The sequence below is a fragment of the Phacochoerus africanus genome, chromosome 9, assembly GCF_016906955.1.
Source record: "Phacochoerus africanus isolate WHEZ1 chromosome 9, ROS_Pafr_v1, whole genome shotgun sequence".
Classification (NCBI taxonomy): domain Eukaryota; kingdom Metazoa; phylum Chordata; class Mammalia; order Artiodactyla; family Suidae; genus Phacochoerus; species Phacochoerus africanus.
The window spans coordinates 9,628,419-9,647,918 of NC_062552.1; the positions used below are offsets into that span (position 1 = coordinate 9,628,419).

Sequence of the window (19,500 nt, forward strand, 5' to 3'; positions counted from 1 at the left end):
TTGATAGGACCCTAAATGTTAGCTATTGTCACTGTTTTGAAAGAGGCCCTGGTCCCTGGAGCGCCCTGGGGTACTTAAATTAAGAGAGTGAAATACTCCAACGTGGTGCCGCTGGCCAACACATGTGAATGTCATGTAACACTCCCAGGTTTTTGCAGGTTCATCCCTAGTACTTTCTCAGGAAAATTGCATCATTTGGAGCTACTTGGATGGGAAACAGAATTCATCTTTTCCCCCCTTGGAGGAGAATTGGGGCCTTTGGTGTTCATTTAAATTCATCATAGAATGTCCTATAAGAAGAAACCTTGTAGGTTGCCTCTAGACCAACTCCTTCACCTTACAAAGCAGCCTAACTCTGGACAGTCGTAGCTGAAGTGGCCTGACAGCTGGTGAGCATAGAGTTGGGAAATGTGCTGACCTTACGCTCTCTCTGTTATGCCTTCTGTCCAGGGACGGAAGGCCTGTGGGTACCCTGACGTTCTTGCGTGCCCACATCTTTGTGCCTTACCTGTGGGTTATCTTCCTAGGAAGAACCCTGGATCCCTACGTCCTTTCCTAGGATGCTTTTCCCTCCATAGCACGACGATCTAAGGGTGAGGGATAATTAATGTCTGTGGTGAGAGGTGTATTCTGGCCTGTTCTGGATCCTAGAGACTCCGATTCAGAAATCTGATTGGCTTTTCCATCTGTTCCCAAAACATGCACAAAAATGGGGCTGGGATATGAAGATGGCCTGGCTCCGAGGGGCTGGTTCTGAGGTGGAGTGATGGCAGGAAAGCCCACAGTGTGTTTGGGAAGCGGCAGGTGCCTGCTGTGGCTGAACCACCAGGTACACCGTGAAGAATGATCACTCGGGAGATTGGAAGGAATTATGGGGCCAGACCGTGAAGCATCCCCGCGTCCATTCCAGAGGGTGAGGTTTATCCACTTGACCATGAGACCCTTCAAAGATCTTTTAATTGAGGGCATTACATGATCAGACCTGTGTGACAGCAGTGAAGCGTAGGGCTGGGTGGTGGTGAAGAGGAGAGAAAGTTCTGGAAGAAGAGTAAGTTTCGAAGCCACCGCAGGGCTCTGCTCCTCCCGGGCAGCAGTGTAGTGACAGCAGTGGAGGCCAGGCTCTACTGCCTACTACCCCACTCGCTGTGACCGTGCCTGTGTGCCTCGTTTTTCCTCTCTGAAATCGGGGAATAATGGTAGTACCTATCGAATCGTGTGGTGGTGAACCTTCGGTGCGTCCGTCTCGGGCTCTGTGTGAGCATTGTCGGTGATGGCTCTTAACCACCATTGCATGCAGTGGTCCATCCAGGAGGCGTCAGCGAGCCTCCGTTCAGGAGGCGAGGATGAGGGGCCCCAGGCTTACCTGAGGTGTTCATTCCCACTCACCCACCTGGAAGAGGAACAGCAAACACAACCCCCGTGTGATGAGGTCCACTTGAATTCTCAGCAAACTAAATGCCAATCCCTGAAGAGGTTTTTGTTTGTTTGTTTTAATTAAAATTTAGTTGACTTACAATGTTCCTGCAATTTCTGCAGTACAATGAAGCAACCCAGCCATATACATATATATATATATTCTTTTTCTGTACTATCTTCCATCATGTTCTAACCAAGAGACTGTCCACGGTACCCTGGGCTGTGTAATAGGACCCCACCACCCATCTGTTCTAAATGTAATAGTTTGTATCCACCAACCCCAAACTCCCCACCCATCGCCTTCTCTTTCCCATCCCCCTTGGCAAATACAAGTCTGTTCTCTATGTCTGTGAGTCTGTTTCTGTTTTGTAGATAAGATCATGTGTGCCATATTTTAGATTGCATGTATAAGCGATATCATATGGTATTTGTCTTTCTCTTCCTGACTGACTTGGCTTCGTCTGAGAATCTCTAGTTGCATCCATGTTGCCGCAAATGCCACTGTTTTGGCTTTTTTTATGGCTGAAAATAAAAGGATGTTAAGGTATCCCATTGTATATATGTACCACATCTTCTTAATCCATTCATCTGTCGATGGACCAGTTGGTTGTTTCCATGTCTTGGCTATCGTGAATAGTGCTGTAATGAACACAGGGATGCAGCTGTCTTTTTGAATGAAAGTTTTGTCTGTAGATATGCCCAGGAGTGGGATGGCTGGGTCGTATGGTAGTTCTATATTTAGTTTTCTGAGGTGCCTCCATGCTGTTCTCCACGGTGGTTGTACCAATTTACATTCCCACCAACAGTGCAGGAGGGTTCCCTTTTCTCCACATCCTCTCCAGCATTTGTTATCTGTTGACTTGTTAACTAATGATGGCCATTTTGACTGGTGAGAGGTAGCACCTCATTGTAGGGATTTTTTTTTTTTTTTAGGGCCCCTCCCGTGGCATATGGAAGTTCCCAGGCTAGGGGTCAAATTGGAGCTGCAGCTGCTGGCCTTTGCCACAGCCGCAGCATTGCAGGATCCAAGCCACATCTGTGACCTACACCAGAGCTTATGCCGGATCCTTAATCCACTGAGCAAGGCCAGTGATCGAACCCACATCCTTGTGGTTACTAGCTGGGCTTGTTACTGCTGAGCCGCAAGGGGAGTTCTACCTCCTTATAGTTTTTGATTTGCATTTCTCTACTAATTAGTGATGTTGAACTTTTTTTTTTTTTTTTCATGTGCCTGCAGGCTATCTGTATGTCTTCTTTGGAGAAATGTCTCTGCCCATTTTTTGACTGGGTCATTTCTTGTTGAGTTGTACGAGTTGTTTGTGTATTTTGGAGATTAAGCCCTTGTTGGTTGCATTGTTTTTAAAGATTTTCTCCCATTCTGTGGGTTGTCTTTTCATTTTTTCTAATGGTTTGCTTTGCTGTGTAAAAGCTTTTGACCCCAAGAGTTTTGATGTGAATGTTCTAGAATACATCTGATTGCATGAGTCAGCCTTCCCTCGGGGACTTGGACAGGTCTTCTGGAAGATGTGGTGACTCTTTCAGGCCACTGAAGCGGCGTTTTGTAAATCACTCACCTGGGCAGCATAATGAGAAAAGCTGCTTCCTGCGAAATAGTTTGGAGCCCTTGCAGTAATGGGGTAACTGCTCAGGGACTTAGAGCAGGAAAACTGTGACAGTGTCAGGTCATTGCCACTGCCCCCAGGGTGCCAACCTGAGACACAGCAAGTCAGGAACGTCGGGCATGGGATGGGCAGTTCATCCTTCAGCAAAAACTGCAAATTCTGGAGAGTTAATACTCAAGTTGCACAAGAAGAGACTCACATGGTTCAACTCTGAGGACACAGCACGTAGCAAAGGCAGTGAGGACACTCTAGGCCATTGGTTCCCTCATGGGCACTTTTGCTTCCTGGAGGACATTTGGTAATATCTGGATTGTCCCAGCTGGAGGAGATGCCACCAGCATCTGGTCAGTAGAGACCAGGGTTGCTGCTAAACATCCTATAATACACGAGACTCCCCACACACAAAGAATTGTCTAGCCCAAAATGTCACCCATGCCGAGGTTGCGAGAGTCTGGCCTGGGCCGACATTTAGCCAAAATGTCATTGGTGGTACCCAAAGTGAATTTGAGACAGCTTTTTAAAAGTTTTAATAGACACGCATATATTTTAGTATAAGTTATAAGCACATTATTGACATAAAACTAGTGATTACAAGGATATTCATGCTTACCATGAGACGAAGTTAGTATTCAAGTGTTTTCAAGTGTTGACTTCAAGACACAAAGTAAATAATAGTGTAAAGGGACTTCCAGTTGGGCTCACACAGAAGAGCTCAGGAGTGTGGGATGATGGAGGTTAGAAAACACTGATCTGGACCAGCAGGTTCCAAAGGCTTTTTCTGTTAAAAAAAAAAAAAAAAAATTGAGAATAGTAAATATTGGAGGCTTTGTTGCAGCTTCTCAATGCTGCCATTTTGATGCAAAAGTTGCCCTGACAATAGGTGAACAGATGAGTCCTTTTCCCATTCCGACCAGTCTGTCCCCAGTGTCGAAGATGCGACTTTAACCACAATGCCCCAGGTGTGGGCTGACTGTGTAGCCTGATTAATTACCCTGTTAATAAGATTTAAAATATTTATAAAGTAATATTGCCCATTTTGCACACAGGTTGACAGAGCATTCCGTTTCCTCCTCCTCACATGCGTGTGGTTAGTGGGGTTTGTGTCTAACCACAATACACAATCTTACAAGGAACACAGTTCAATTTCTGGACACGATTCATAGGGCACAGTGGGTTCCATTTCCACCTCCTTCCTCTACTCCCTGTGCCCTCATGGGCCCATTAATTACCCTCTCAGAGCCTCCTTTTCCTGTTTAATAAAATGAGGATAATGACTCCTCTCCTGCAGGGTTGTTCAAACAATGTAATGAAATACTGGATGTGGAAGTTTCCAGAACACTGGACGACCCATGAAGGAAATGTTTGCTTTTTCTCCTTTTCTACCTTCATTCTTCCACATATTTGATTCTGTCATTAAGCCATTAGTAAAAGTGCCAGTCCAGTCAGGGTGCCGAAAGCTGTGCCAAAAAAACCACTGGATGCCTCCCTGAAAGTTAAAGAATGACCTTTTCATTAATAGCCTTTGGAAATGACTCATCACTGGCTTACAAATGCGCCCAAATGTCCCAGCCCTTCTTTCTTTCCGCACAAACAATAAGCAGTGACTGAATGTCCACTTCATGTCAGCCATGGTGCCAGGCACCTGCTCTGCAGGTGAAGAAGCCATGGTCCCTGCCCCTGGAGGCATCTGCTGCTCGGTTGACTAGGGAAGCTAGTAAGCAAACAGAGGTGCCCCCCTTTCACAGCTGTGAAATCTCCCAAGAACACAGGCACAGTGTTGGGAGACAAGGATGAGAAGATAAGTAGAAATCGGACAAGGTGGACTTAGGGTGGGAGCACATCCCAGGCCAAGAAGATGCAGGGCGCTGTGACCGAGGGGGTGAGCTGTGTGGGGACAGAGGTGGGGAGGAAGGATGAGGCTGGGTGAGTAATAGGGTCAGATCATCTAAGGCATTGCTCATCCGGCTGTGTATGAATGACTGCTTCCAGACTGATGGTTTTCATGCGTCTCCAGCAGTGAGACCTTTTATTTAGAGCAGGTCTCTAGGAGACACCTCCACTATAGGAAACCAGTGTTACTGAGGCTGTCGGACTGAGTGTTCCCTTCTTGCCTGTAACCACCAGCGGTGGAGACCAGACCTAATGAGGAGCTGCATGTCCGTTGATTGTGTTCTTTGCTGTGAATGGTATAGCTCGCAATATGGATTGTCAGGATTTTCCGTGGGTGTTGCTCTCGGAGCCCTGGTTTTGGAGGTGAGGCCGACGTTCAGAGACCTAACAGGTGAGATGGCTTCGTCTGTGTTTCTGAAAGTTGCCCTGAAGACAGTCTGGAGGCTAAACTGAAATGGAGACAGTTTGGAACCCCTCCTAGAAGACCTTTTCTAAGAAAGAACAAGTGAGGAGCCCTCCGAAACCTTCCCAGTACGACACACGTCCTCCAGCCCTACGAACCTCGAAGTGCTACCCCATTTTGCCCAAGGACACTGAGGCTCGGGGGAGTTAATAAACTGGCCAGTGTTGGGAGGTCGTAAGTGATGACCTTGGCCTTGGACTGCATCTTGACTCCTCAGTTGGGGGCACCAGCAGAACCTTCCAGCCTCCTCAGCTGATTCCTCCCCTGTGTCTTTGCTTGCCATCCTGTGGTCATCCAGGGCTACCAGATCTATGCGATTAGCTGGTGGTTGTCTTTCTCCCTCTCAGCATTTTTCCTCACGCATCGTTGACAGTCAGTGGATGTTTATTAATGGAAGATTTTAGTTTAGTTTAGTTTTGCTTTTTAGGGCTGCACGTGCAGCCTATGGAAGTTCTCAGGCTAGGGGTCGAATTGGAGCTGAAGCTGCCGACCTCCACCACAGCCACAGCAACCCCGGATCTGAGCCCCATCTTCAACCTACACCACAGCTCACGGCAACACAGGATCCTTAGCCCACTGAGCAAGGTCAGGGATCGAACCCGCATCCTCATGGATACTAGTTGGGTTCGTTACTGCCAAGCCACTGTGGGAACTCTGATTAACTGAATATTTTTAAAAACCCATTTGGTGGATGCACCAGCTGCCTGGGAATCCACCTTCTTTGTCCTTTTGGGAAGGTGGACATCCTGTCCCATGCTAGAGTCATACTCCAGGAAGATAGCTGAATTGGCCAGGTGAGGTCTCTAGCTGTGGCTGCGAGGTCCCCACCAGGCAGTCACTGGTCCCCATGGCTGGTCCCTATTTTACCAGGCTGGTTGCAGCCTATGTAGGACTTGCCCACGGAGCCCAGGGACCCGCCTTCTGATCCCCTTCCGCCCAGGATCTCACGCTTTCCATGCATCTTTGAGAGGAGAAACTGCAGTCTCTTCTTCACCCCAGCCTGCCTGGGAAGCTGAGTTTATCTCCCTCTACATAGCATTTCTCCTTTCTCTGTCCTCTTGAGGCCATCTGAAGCCTTTGATCTTAAGGAGTTCTTGGGCTTTCTAGCTTCCGACGTTTATTTCTTGAAGAGATGCTTCCAACCAGACACGACTATCTATTGGCTTCCTTGCATCCCTTTGGCATTTCCCCAGCTCTGTGCCTTCACAGGAACCATTAATTAAACTATAAATGAGGCAGAGGAGAAGGCAGGGGTGGGACAAAACGTGAGCCACGAGCTTACATGCCTGCCTCCCCATCCCTGATTCCTTTAATACCAGTGTAGCAATCCATGCGCATTAGGGACCCAGGGAGTGTCATTGATGGAGGGGCCACCTGCTGAGGCGGGTCAGTAACTCCCTAGCCAGTCGCCTTTCGGTCAACCGACGTATTTGCCACCCAAGACTATCTCTTCTGTACTCCACCCTCTTGTTCTCACTGCCATTCATATTAAATTAGGTGGGAAAAGCCCCTTAACCCACTAGTGCCTAATTAAGATGCTGCGTTTTTATAAATGGGTGACTTATTTAATCTTACTCAGCGGTTGAAGGTTGTTGTGTTTTGTTTATTTTATTTTATTTTTCTCTTTAGGGCCACACCCATGGCATAGGGAGGTTCTCAGGCTAGGGGTCCAATCGAAGCTGCAGCCACTGGCCTACACCACAGCCACAGCAACACGGGATCCCAGCCGTGTCCAAGACCTACACCACAGCTCACGGGAACGCTGGATCCTTAACCTGCTGAGCAAGGCCAGGGATCAAACCTGCATCCTCATGGATGCTGGTCAGATTCATTTCCACTGAGCCACGAGAGGAACTGTGGGGGTTTTTTGTTTTTCTTTTTAAATTTGATTTAGTTCATTGCCTTGAACATTACAGCTCGTCATGTGTTAAGTAGATTTCCCATTTGTGTCACTGAAGAGTTATGTGAAAAATTAAAAGAGCAAAACAGCCCTTTGGAAACCATGGAAGGAAGAAGGTTAATTCAGTTTAAATTAGACATAGCAACCATTTGAAAAACACAGTTGAAAGTTTCAAAGCAGACCTAGCATGCATTCATATGGCACAGGTAAGATTTTTCTTTTGGGGTAAGATATTCTAAGGCAAAACTCTTCCTAGATCGCGTAACCCACACTCCATTTCCTTGTGCATGTCAAACACTCTTGGATGATAAAATGCACGGTTTCCCATGGTTAGAAATTCCTTAAATGAAAGATGTAAATTTCACTTTGAGTTAATCTGAAAAAGAATTATAAAATTCAACTGTATGTTTCTGGCTCCATTATTCTTGTTGGACTTCATTGAGAGCTGGTCATATTAAGGACTCTAAGTGGCTCTAGGAACCTAGCATCCTCTATTAAGAAGATAACTGTTTTCTTCATTTTTAATGATATGCATTTCCTAATTTTCTTAGAGTGAACTCATATGGCTTTTATGAAGAAGCAGATCATTTTTAAGATCTTTTTTAATATGATTTTTAGTTTTTCCATTATAGTTTATTTACACTATTCTGTCCATTTCTACTGTTCAGCAGAGTGACCCAGTCATATATATATACTTTTTCTCACATTATCCTCCGTCATGTTCCATCATAAGTGACTATAGTTCCCTGTGCTCTACAGCAGCATCTCATTGCTTACACTCCAAATGCATTTTTAATTTTGAAATATTTGTCATCTGAATTGGCTCAAGGGAGCAGTTACCTGTGTGTGCTGAGAGTCTGACCTTGTCCTTGGGAGAGAACTTGCTGAGTCATCCTTGACTGGGTCTACCCTGATGGTCCCACCTCTTCTCTTTCTCTGCATCTCCATCCATGACGTTTCAAACAATTAGCCCCTACCAGTCAACGCTGTGTATATAGCCTTGCAAGCTACAGCCTCCTATATTATCTTTCTTTCCTGACTCTCCAGCTTCACCATCAAATTAATCACTTTCCTCTAACTGTGAGACCTGTGGATTGCAAATGAACCTTCCTTTGACCATTGGAGTGATTGCACTTAACCAGAAATAAAGAGTGAATTTTATATTTTTAAAAAATATATTTTATATATATAATTTTTTGTCTTTTTAGGGCCACACCCATGGCACATGGAAGTTCCTAGGCTAGGGCTTGAATTGGAACTACAGCTGCCAGCCTACACCACAGCCACAGCAACACCAGATCTGAGCCGCGTCTGTGACCTACACCACAGCTCACGGCAACGCCAGATCCTTAACCCACTGAGTGAAGCCAGGGATTGAACCTGCAACCTCATGGTTCCTAGTCAGATTCATTTCTGCTGTGCCACAGCGGGAACTCCTAAATAAAAAAAAAATTTTAATTGTAAAAACACATCTTCACCATTCTAAAGTATACAGTTTGGGGCATTTTAAGTACATTGGCATTATTGTGCTTAATAATGTGTGATGTTTAACCACCCTCCATCCACGGGGAGTTAGAATCCTCATTTCCTGCTCTGGGCTGCCTCCACCATCAAGTACTTCTGTCTCCCTAACACATTTAGCTGTTCGGTGAGAAGTGAGACTCAAATTGCCCCGTAGACCTCATGTCACTTGGGACAGAACCACAAAGTTTGTAAAAGGTTCTGATGCATTTATGTGACACTTTAGCCAAAAGGAATGTCCTCTTTTCTCCTTCTCTTTAAACAGCTCTGAGCAGCGGGTCCCCTGTTCTACTTCCTACCACAGCTCTGGTTTGCACTCGGGTGACAGTGTCACAAAAGCCGGACCTCTGGGCCTTCCGGAAATAAGACAAGTGCCAACTGTTGTGATTGAATGTGATGACAATAAAGAAAATGTGCCTCATGAATCAGACTACGAAGACTCTTCTTGCCTGTACACGAGAGAGGAGGAGGAGGAGGAGGAAGAGGATGAGGATGATGACAGCTCATTGTACACCAGTGGGTGCATCCAAGCTCTTTGTGGAGGGCGGAAGGGGCGTGGCTGGTGGAGGGCGTGGCTGGTGGAGGGTGTGGCTGGTGGGAGGGGCGTGGCTGGTGGGAGGGGCGTGGCTGGTGGAAAAAGCTGCCCACCCCTAATCCAGGCCTGGGGTTAACTGCTTCTTCATTAGTAAAATGAAAGGGTAACTGTCCTCTAAGCAACTTCAGAGCTCTAAAAATTGTAACACCAGGCTGCCATCTCCTACCTCTTTAGATGTTTCTTTCTTTGATTGCTTCCCTTGGAATGCAAACCCCCCATCAATTAAAAAAAAAAAAAAAGGACAAGGAGGGGAGGCATCTTAAAGTTCAATTCTAGTCTACAGAAGACTCAGAAATATTAACCTTTGTATATGGAACAAATTCACTTCTAAGCATACCTCAGCCACTTGAGAAGGCCTGAATTTAAGTTGTTTTGAATTTTTTATTAAAATATAATTGATTTACAATATTGTGTACAAATTTACAATTTGTACAGCAAAGTGACACAGTCATTCATATAGCTATATGAATATATCAAAATATCCTTTTCTTATATTGTCTTGCATCACGGTCTATTCCAGGAGACTGAATCTAGTTCCCTGTGCTGTGCAGTAGGATCTCATCACTTACTCATTCTACATGTCACAGTTTGCATCTACGAACCCCAAACTCACCGTCCATCCCACTCCCTCCGCCCTCCCCCTTGACAACCACCAGTCTGTTCTCCACGTCTGTGAGTCTGTTTCTGTTCTTCAGATAGGTTCATTTGTGCCATATATATATATATATTTTTTTTTTTTTTTTGGTCTTTTTGCCATTTCTTGGGTCGCTCTTGCGGCATATGGGAGGTTCCCAGGCTAGGGGTCTAATTGGAGCTGTAGCCGCCAGCCTACCCCAGAGCCACAGCAACGTGGGATCCGAGCCGCGTCTGCAACCTACACCACAGCTCACAGCAACGCCAGATCCTTAACCCACTGAGCAAGGCCAGGGATCAAACCCGCAATCTCGTGGTTCCTAGTCGGATTCGTTAACCACTGCGCCATGACGGGAACTCCTGTGCCATATTTTAGATCCCATATATAGGTGATGTTATAATGTATTCACCTTTCTTTTTCTGACTTCCTTCACTTAGTATGATCATCTCTAGTTGCATCCACGTTGCTGTGAATGATATTTCATTCTTTTTTATGGCTGAGTAGCATTCCATTGTATGTTATGTACCACATCTTCTTAATCCATTCATCTGTTGATGGACACGTAGGTTGTTTCCGTGTCTTGGCTATTGTAAATCGTGCTGCCGTGAGCATAAGGGTGCATGTATCTTTTTGAATGAAAATTTTGTCCAGAAATACGCCCAGGAGTGGACTTGCTGGATCACATGGTAGTCCTGTATTTAGTTTTCTGTGGAATCTCATTACTGTTTTGCATAGTGGTTGTTCAAACTTGCTTTCTCACCAACAGTGTGGGAGGGTTCCCTTTTCTCCACACCCTCTCCAGCGTTTGTTATTTGTAGACATGTTACTGATGATAGAAGGCCTGAATTAAATTTCTTCTTTAAGGCCTTCAAATGTGCTAAGAGGTGAAAGGGAAAAAAATGAACAATGTTCAAAACCTGTCATTCTGGCTATGAGAAATACATTTTAGAGAAGTGAATATAGACTCACCTTTGATCAGCTCTTTAACGCATGAACTTACATCACAGCAACCTTTTGCTGTGTGCCTGACGATGCTAAAATTTTATTCTCTTATCTACATCTTACAACACCCCAGGGCGTAAACTCTTGCCACATTTTACAGGTAAGGGGAGAAAATGAACAGGGGAGGGACTTGCCCAGAGCCTCACATGTGCTAAGTGGCAGTGCTAGGACTGAAGCTGCCTCTGTCTCATTCCAAAGCCCAAGTTCTAAAACCAGTGGAGGAGGAAAGAAAAGTAGTACTTATTCTCTCAAATCCAGAGGACTCTCCCCCGAGTGCTGCTTCCCAGTGCCTTCCTCTTGCTTCGCACTTACCAGGCTTCAGAGAGCTGGCTGAACTTGAGAGCTGGAAATAGCCCTGGTATCAAGGACAGAACCACGACCAGGGTTTCTCGGCCTTGGCCCAAGTGACATCTTGGGCCAGATAATTCCTTATCGTGGGGGCTGCTCTGTGCATTGTAAGATGTTCGGTAGCGTCTGCCGGATGCCAGTACTAGCCCCCTCGCCAAACCCCAGTTTGACAACCGAAAGTGCCTCTAGGCTTTGCCAAGTGTTCCAAGGCGGGGGAGGGGAGCCAAATTTTAAGAACACCCCGCCGTTGGTGCTGAGAACTGCTTATGTTAAAAAGAACAGCAGGAAGTTCCCTTGTGGCTCAGCAGGTTCAGGATCCAGCAGTGTCACGGCAGCAGCTCAGGTTGCTACCGTGGCGCAGGTTTAATCCCTGGCCAGGGAATGTCCGGGGCATGGCCAAAAAAAGACAGGAGAAGCAATCCCAGAACATTGCCTGTTTCAATGCCTCGCTCCCTCTCCCGTCCCACACTGACCCCCCCTCTGCCCAACCTTCCTTTCCCCCACGCGCCCAGCTCCACTGTGCTGATCCCTTTGGTGCCCCGTGAGTCCCCAGCTTCTCTGTCACCTCCGAGCACTCACGCCTGCACGTGCCTACCTGGCCTGCGGCCTGTTCATCTCCCTTATCCTGCAGGTGCCCGCCCCTCCTCCTCCAGGAAGCTTCCCTCTGTTCCTGAAGGCCTCTGTCCCTTGTCCGCCCGTGGCATTCTGCAGTCTGGCCTGCCCTCCTTTGTGACGTGGTCTGCCTGCAGGGAGCTTCTGGGAAGCCAGATCCAAGCACAGGCTCCCCGTGTGCTTCTCCCACGCCCAGGTCCCCGCCAGGTAGAGGGACATGCTGATTGCAGGACCTCTAGGAAGGGTACAGAGGCTACCTTTCCTCCTTGGACCGAGGCCTTGACGGCCACCAGGCATCGGGCCGCCGTGTCTGTCCCCCTGCCTTTGGCCCCATGGAGCCCGGTTGGCCCTCTGGGAGTCCCGGCAGGTTTGTGGCAGCCTTACTAACTCGTCTCTCCCCTCCTGCAGGCTCCCTGGCCATGAAGGTGTGCAGGAAGGACTCCTTAGCCATCAAACTCAGCAACCGGCCCTCCAAGCGGGAGCTGGAAGAAAAGAACATCCTGCCGAGGCAGACGGATGAGGAGCGGCTGGAGCTAAGGCAGCAGATCGGCACCAAGCTCACCAGGTAGGCCCACGGGACCGCTGGCTCCATCCTCTGCTCCGTCCTGAGTGTCTCTTGAATAGCTCTGCAGAAGCAGCTCTGGACGCCGTCCCGTTTCTGCCGCAGGGTGGCTTCTGTGCGCGCCTCTTCTTCCCTCATGGAAATGTTGGATCTTTTTGTGATGAAAGGCTCAGGGAGAAGTGGGGAGGCAGATGTTCAGGGAGAATAACCACCTCTAGACCCTGCCCCTCAGCCACCCAAAGGCAGGACCTAGATACCTAGGCGCCAGGGTTTGGTGAAGCACAAAGCGATCAAGTCAATGCACTTTCTGCTGGACGGGGCGACCGGAAGAGATGCGCAGTGGGTAAAGATCCCTCGTTACCAGGCAGGGTCTCTCTTGAGTGACTGTCCCTACGGTCGCTATTACACAGGCAAAGCAGCGTGGGACGTTACGGTGTTAAACACTGTGTATTTGAAACCTAGGGCATCTTTGGATGGTGTAAGCGAACATTTGTGGCACATTTCTTATTGGCCAGGCACTCCTCTAAACGTTGTCTGTGTATTCATGTGTTTCCTCGTTGAATTTCCCTATGACATGGGCGTTTTGGTCCCCGTTTCACAGATGAGGGCACCAGCTAGGGACAACCTTAGCCACCTGCATGATGTCAGACAGGAGGGCTCTAGAGTGGTCCCTCTTGACCACATATGGCACTGCCTCTCTGGGACAGTAGTTACCCCGAGAGCCCTTCCTCTGGCTCTCCCGCTCAGTGTTGGGGCACAGCGTGTAGGGGTCTCCCACTTACTGCTGTGTAGCCTCACCGTAAGTCACCTATTCTCTTCGCTTGTGTCTCTGCCTTGGTAAGATGGGGCGTCGTCAGAATGAAACAGGATAGCAGTTTCCCGCTGGCTCAGCTGGTTGGGAATCCAGCATTGAATTAAAACAATACAAGTAAAGCGTTGAGAGCAGTCCCCAGCCCATAATGCATGCTCCTTTATCTGCTATTTCCTTTTCTCCTCCCAGCAGCCGAGGCAGGGAGCTCTCATGGTCACCTTCCTCAGCCCAAGTAGGAAACTAGTACATCAAGAGGTTATTAAAAAAAAAAAAAAAAAGTTAGAGTGGCACAGACACCACGCAACCATTTGCTGGTATTCCTCACTTCTGCCTGATTTATTTTGCTACTTGAGGGTGGCTTCTCTCTCTCATAATTCACTCCTCCTAGAGGATGTTGTTTTAATGGTACAGGGCTGTAAAAGGGTCCACACTGATAGATGAGTTGGCCTTGGATTAGTGGTCTTTCAAGTCATAGAATGAGAAATCTACTCACCTGCCTCTCTCCCCCTCCCCCTCCCTCTTCCCTTCCCCTCCCTTTCCCCCTCCACCTCTCTCTCCCCCTTCCCCTCCCACTGAATGCAGTAACACCTCCACACCATGCCATCAGAGCTCTCTAACTTCCTCTAGAGAGCCTGTCCCATCCTGGAAGAGCCTGACGGTTAAACACTCTTCTCTCCCTGGAACTGAAATTTCTGTCCACCCACTGGTCTTATTCTCTTCTCTCTGCAGCTCCTCAAAGCCTCATTGCTCTTAACACGCATGCTTTCGGATACTTGGAAACAATGATCCTGGCTCCCCAAGCCTCCTCTTCGAGCCAGAGAGCCAGATCTCTCTAGGGCTTGGCAGGGCGAGTGGATATAACTCTAGGCTGCTTCCTGAACTGCTAGTTCAGTTTTACACCTGATACAAACAAGACCATCCTTTTTTTGGCGGGGGGTGGGGGGGGGCCTTGAAAATAGAGAAAGGGCAGATCCTTGACCCCAGTCCCTCTTCTCAGAGTTTAGCTCCACCCGCCCCACACCCGAGAGTGAGCATCCTTATCCTAGTTGTCTCCCTCCCTTCTATTTGGCCGGCTCTGCGGCAGTGTTAAGAAGACCCCCAGGGCGGTGGGGGAAATGGAAAACTCTGCCGATGTGGAGAGTGAGATGCCAGAGCATCTGACTGCCCAAGGAGACATCTTGCGTAGAGACAAGGGTGGGAGATAGAGCAGATGTGTGCAGCTGGTCACTCTGCTTGTCCACCGTGGAGTCGTTCCACCTGGAGGAATCTGACAAAGTGCAAAAGGCCACTGTTGTCCCAGAACACACTCCTACAAAGAGACAGTCCAGCTTCTCATGCCTGAATCCATGCCCACAACCCACCACCATGAGCGCCTGGCCATGGCAGTGACCCAGCAACCCTCAGGTGGGAAAAGGCATAGGCTCTCCATGCACTGCGAGAAGTTCTCTGCATTTGCAGCCTGATCCTTATAAATCAACCCTTTCCCAACCCTTCCTCTCCTGACAACACTTAACAAAATGTAAATACCGCTTAGGATTCAGACATCCATTGAGATGTCCATTCCCAGCCCTTGTCCGCTGTGGTCAATGGAAGGTGACACACTGACTAGGGAGAGAAAGACAGAGGAAGCGAGGGCAGCGTCGGGAACATTCTAGGTGTTGAGTCCTGGATCTTCATTGTCTGTATTCATGCTTTCATCTAGGGAGTTTATTTCCATGTGGTATAACCCTTGGCGTCTCCAGCCAGATGATAGGAACTGGGCCTGAAGGCAAGGACATTAGGAGAGTTTAGCAGGTTGACTAGTTAGTTGTACAGAGTTCAGCAAATCCAATGGGTATCTGATCCGAATCTCAAGGTTTTCTTTGAGGCATGGGGGTTTAGGGACTGTTCCCTTTAAGATGAGAACCCAGCTTTGGGCTTCCACCCGCTCATTTATCCTGAAGCCAGGGCAGAGTGAGGGGGAACCCTGAGAACCGGGTGACCCTGACAGAGAAGCAAGCTGAGGCCAGGAGCCTTGGCTTCTAGCTCTGGCTCTGCTGTCTCCTGAGTCGTCATTTGCTCTCCCTGGACCTACAGTTACAAATCCAAGGAGATTAGAAGAGATCATCAGGTCACTTTGTGCAAAATGTCAGTTTCATTAGCATCAAAATTAACTGAAAGGACATAAGACTCTATTGCAGCATTTGCTTTTCTGAGGCTGCAAGGCTACAGCTTTCCCTGGCGATGGAGGTGGTGAAACACACTGGAAATCTCCAACTCTTTGGAAAGCACACAGCCAAGTCTGCAGTCGTCTTGGAGTGAGCATGCTATAAAACGTAATTTTAGCCTGACAGTCTCAGCTGCATTTTAGAAAAGTGCAGTTACTCCAAGAATAATCCCAGATTGGGGGAAGGGAGCAGACACAGCAACGAAAATGGTACCAGGTGTTAAGGCAGATTTTCCACCTAAAAATGCAGAAATACTGTTCTTCCAAAAATGTCTTCTTGTTGGTGCTCTTGGGCAGCCTCTCCTAAACCTTGGTCAACTAGTCATCTGGAGGCTTTGATAAGAAAGAAACGTTTCGGTCAACTGCCATTGGAGAAGTGCGGGTTGCCCTTGAGACAGGAACACGGTCAGCCGGGAGAGCGATGCTCTGCCCGCTCTGTATACAGACCAGCCAGGTGCCCAGATCCAAGGGGCCGACAAGACTGTCCACTGGAGGCGGGGTGGGGGCATGAAATAGTAGAACTTCTACTTAAATTTATTTTGTATTCTTTTGAAGTCAGTTGTGTCAGCATTATAAAATACATAGCATATCCATGCAGTCAAACTTGTGTATGACTTAGAAGGAAATGGAGTGTGTGGGGTCTCATGCAGAACAAATTAGATGGATGGAGTTCCCAAAAGGCTCTGAGTCCACAGGTCCAAGGGCCCCTTTTAGGGGCCACATGAGTGGGTCTTTTCCTCCCCAAGGCCCTCTAGTCAGTGAGAATGTAGAGACCCCAGGAGAATCCCTCGCCCCTCCAGGGCCCCCCACATGCAAGATGCTGCCACTTTCTCTCTGGGTCTCTTCTTTGGGCCCTTTAACTTGAACCCTTGGAGGTGGTCAACCTGTATGATCTTAGCTCTCCAATCCACTTCTGTTTCATTCATTTACCAAGCTTTTTCCTCCCCTAAGAGTAAATATTCAATCCGCATGACTCCATTTTATTTCTTGGAAATCCATCTTACTACTGCCTCCCTCCCTCCTCCAAAAAAAACCATTTAAAAAATTAGGCATTGATGTTCCCATGGTGGCTCAGCAGGTTAAGAACCCGACATGGTGTCTGTAAGGATGCGGGTTCGATCCCTGGCCTCACTCAGTGGGTTAAGGATCCAGCATTGCCGCAAGCTGGGGGTGTAGATCGCAGATAGATCTGGCATAGCTGTGGTGTAGACTGGCAGCTGCTGCTCCGATTTGACCCTTAGCCTGGGAACTTCCATATGCGGCAGGTGTGGCTGTAAAAAAGAAAAAAAAAAAATAGACATAGAGCTATGCTTCTCGGTATTCTTGATGAGAGTGATGTCTTGATGAGCCAGGACAGCACCTTCTGGCCCTTTTCCACTTCCTAGTTTGAGGCATTGACTGGTTGCAGAAGTGACCCCCCCACAACTGGAGACTGGTCCTCAGGACTGCTAGGAATGGGATTCGCAGGGACTAAAGAGAAGCCTGACACCTCAAGAAGTAATGCTTTGGCCTCTAAAACTCCCTTTTGAAAATAGATTGCCACGACTACCTACTTTTAAAGAAGGGAGCTACGACTCTGAAGCATGATCCGTTCATGGTCACCCAACAGCCAGGATACCTAGGCACACTCTTGGGAACAGCCAGCTGTTCAGACCCAACTGCCCCAGGCCTCTCCAACTGAGGTCCCCTCCCCTCAGTCCCCTCCAGGACTTTCTGTACTGTTTGGACCAGACATGGGGAGAAAACGCCTGGGAAGGAAAAGCAAATGGGAGGTGCCTTGCAGGATATGTAGGAGTATACCATCTAAATGAAGCTTGGGGATAAATGAGGATTCGGGCCATCTGCCTCCTTGACACACTTGTTCCCCTAAAATATCTCTTCACCCTTAAAATACCGCCCTCCCCTTCAGGGGTGAACTATCATCTCTTCCACAGTCATCATGGACCAGAATATTTCAGCAGCCCTCTGAGTTAGAGCAGCCATAGCGCCCTCTTAAAGTTGGAAGCATTCTTATGAAGAAGCCCTTGGAAGCCTTGCTTGGTTTTGGAAAGGATGTTTTTCCTTGTGACGTCCTTTTCCTACATAGCTGGTGATTCAGGCTGCTCGCCTGTGATTCCTCCAAGTGATCAAAGGAGAAACTGACTTAATTTCAGCTCCTGGGAGTCGTCTTTTTCTCGGGGTTACCCTAACAAAGGGGCACAAACCAAGTGGCTTACTCAACAACAATGCATGGTCTCCCAGTTCTGGAGCCTGACGTTCTGAAATTGAAGTGTCAGCAGGGTTGGTTCCTTCCAAGGGCTGTAGGGGAGAATCTGTTCCAGCCCTTTCCCCTGGCATCTGGGGACTGGCTGGCTGGCTCGGGCTTTCCTTGGCTTGTAGATGCATCACTCTAATCTCTGCCTCCCTCTTCACTCCTCCCAGATGTGTGTCTCTGTGTCCAAATTTACCCCCTTAATAAGGAAACCGGTCAGAATAAGACCCAACCCTCATCGCCTTGTTTTAATCTGATTACCTCTATAATTAAGAGGTAATCCCCTGGAGTTCCCACTGTGGCACAGTGGGTTAAGAGTCCGACTGTAGCGGCTCAGGTCGCTTCCGAAGTGTGGGTTCCACCCCTAACCCAGCACAGTGGGTTAAAGGATCCAGTGTTGCTGCAGCCGCAGCATAGATCATAGCTGCAGCTCGGATTCAATCCCTGGCTGGGAAACTTCCGTATGCCATGTGTGCAACCATTAAAACCAAAACAAAACCACACAAGGTTGCACTCTGAGGTTTTAACGGTGAGGACTTCAACATATGTATTTTGGGGAGACATAGTTCAGCCCATTTGAGGAAGCACGAAGTGGGCCTGCCTAGAAAAGGAGCCACGAACTCAAGTGCCCGCGGTCAGATAGGTACATCTGGACATAAGGAAAGCAGGCGTTTTAAGATGGTTAACAGAGAGTGTTGAACTGGGATGAGATGAGACGTCCATCCCTTATCAAAAGGGGTCACCACCCTTCAGCCTCAGCCCCCTTGTTGTTTTGGAAAAGTGAAGGACCAGTCTGTCAGATCTTAGGGAAAGAAATCTGTATTTTTTAAATGAAAATTCCAAAATGTTTAAACCTTGCACAGACCAAACAATATATGTATGGGTTAAATTCAGCCCTAGGATCATGTCTCAGCCTGGGCCCCCTGGACCCGGAAGCCATAGTTTTTCCTACCTACAGTACCGTCCTAAATTCTATGGATGGGTGCTGCACGTTTTGATGGCATAAGATAGAACTCTTCTGTGAGTGCTAACTGCGGGCACGTACGTGTGTCTTATCGGTAGCAGCTGGGAACTAACATCTTACAAGATCCACATTCATTTGAAGATGGTTGTGTGGATTAATCGTTAAAGCAATATACCGTATTCCTTAGAAGAACTTTTGACCCAACTCTGTCTGTTTCAGTAATTTAGTCAGTTGGTTTGAAGAGTGTTTGTGACTACAGAAGAATGCAGTTATCATACTAAGTCCGAAAGAGAAAGACAAATACCATGTGATATCACTTAGATCTGGAGTCTAATATATGGCACAAATAAACCTGTCTACAGAAAAGAAACAAAGGCATGGAGAACAGACCCCTGTGTGCCAAAAGGGGAGGTGGAAGGAGTGGGATGGAGGGGGAGTTTGAGGTTAGCAGATGCAAACTGTTAGAATGGATAGGAGTTCCTGTCCTGGTAGAGTGGAAACAAATCTGACTAGGAACCATGAGGTTGCAGGTTTGATCCCTGGACTTGCTCAGTGGGTTAAGGATCTGGCATTGTTGTGAGCTGTGGTTATGGTGTAGCTCTGATTTGACCCCTAGCCTGGGAACCTCCATATGCCACAGGTGCAGCCCTAAAAAGCAAAAAAAAAAAAAAGAATGGGTAGACAATATGGTCCTATTATATAG

General features: G+C 47.7%; 1 protein-coding gene across 4 annotated transcripts in view; it reads left to right on the top strand.

Moving 5' to 3' along the window:
- The window catches only part of PHACTR1 (phosphatase and actin regulator 1), a 321,038-nt gene that overhangs the window by 256,555 nt on the left and 44,983 nt on the right, over nt 1-19,500 (top strand). For all 4 annotated transcript variants that reach the window (XM_047794426.1, XM_047794427.1, XM_047794424.1 and 1 more), the window contains 2 exons: nt 9,078-9,328; nt 12,412-12,568. In XM_047794426.1, the coding sequence (XP_047650382.1) occupies nt 9,078-9,328; nt 12,412-12,568 (408 nt within the window). The remainder of the gene's footprint in view (nt 1-9,077; nt 9,329-12,411; nt 12,569-19,500) is intronic.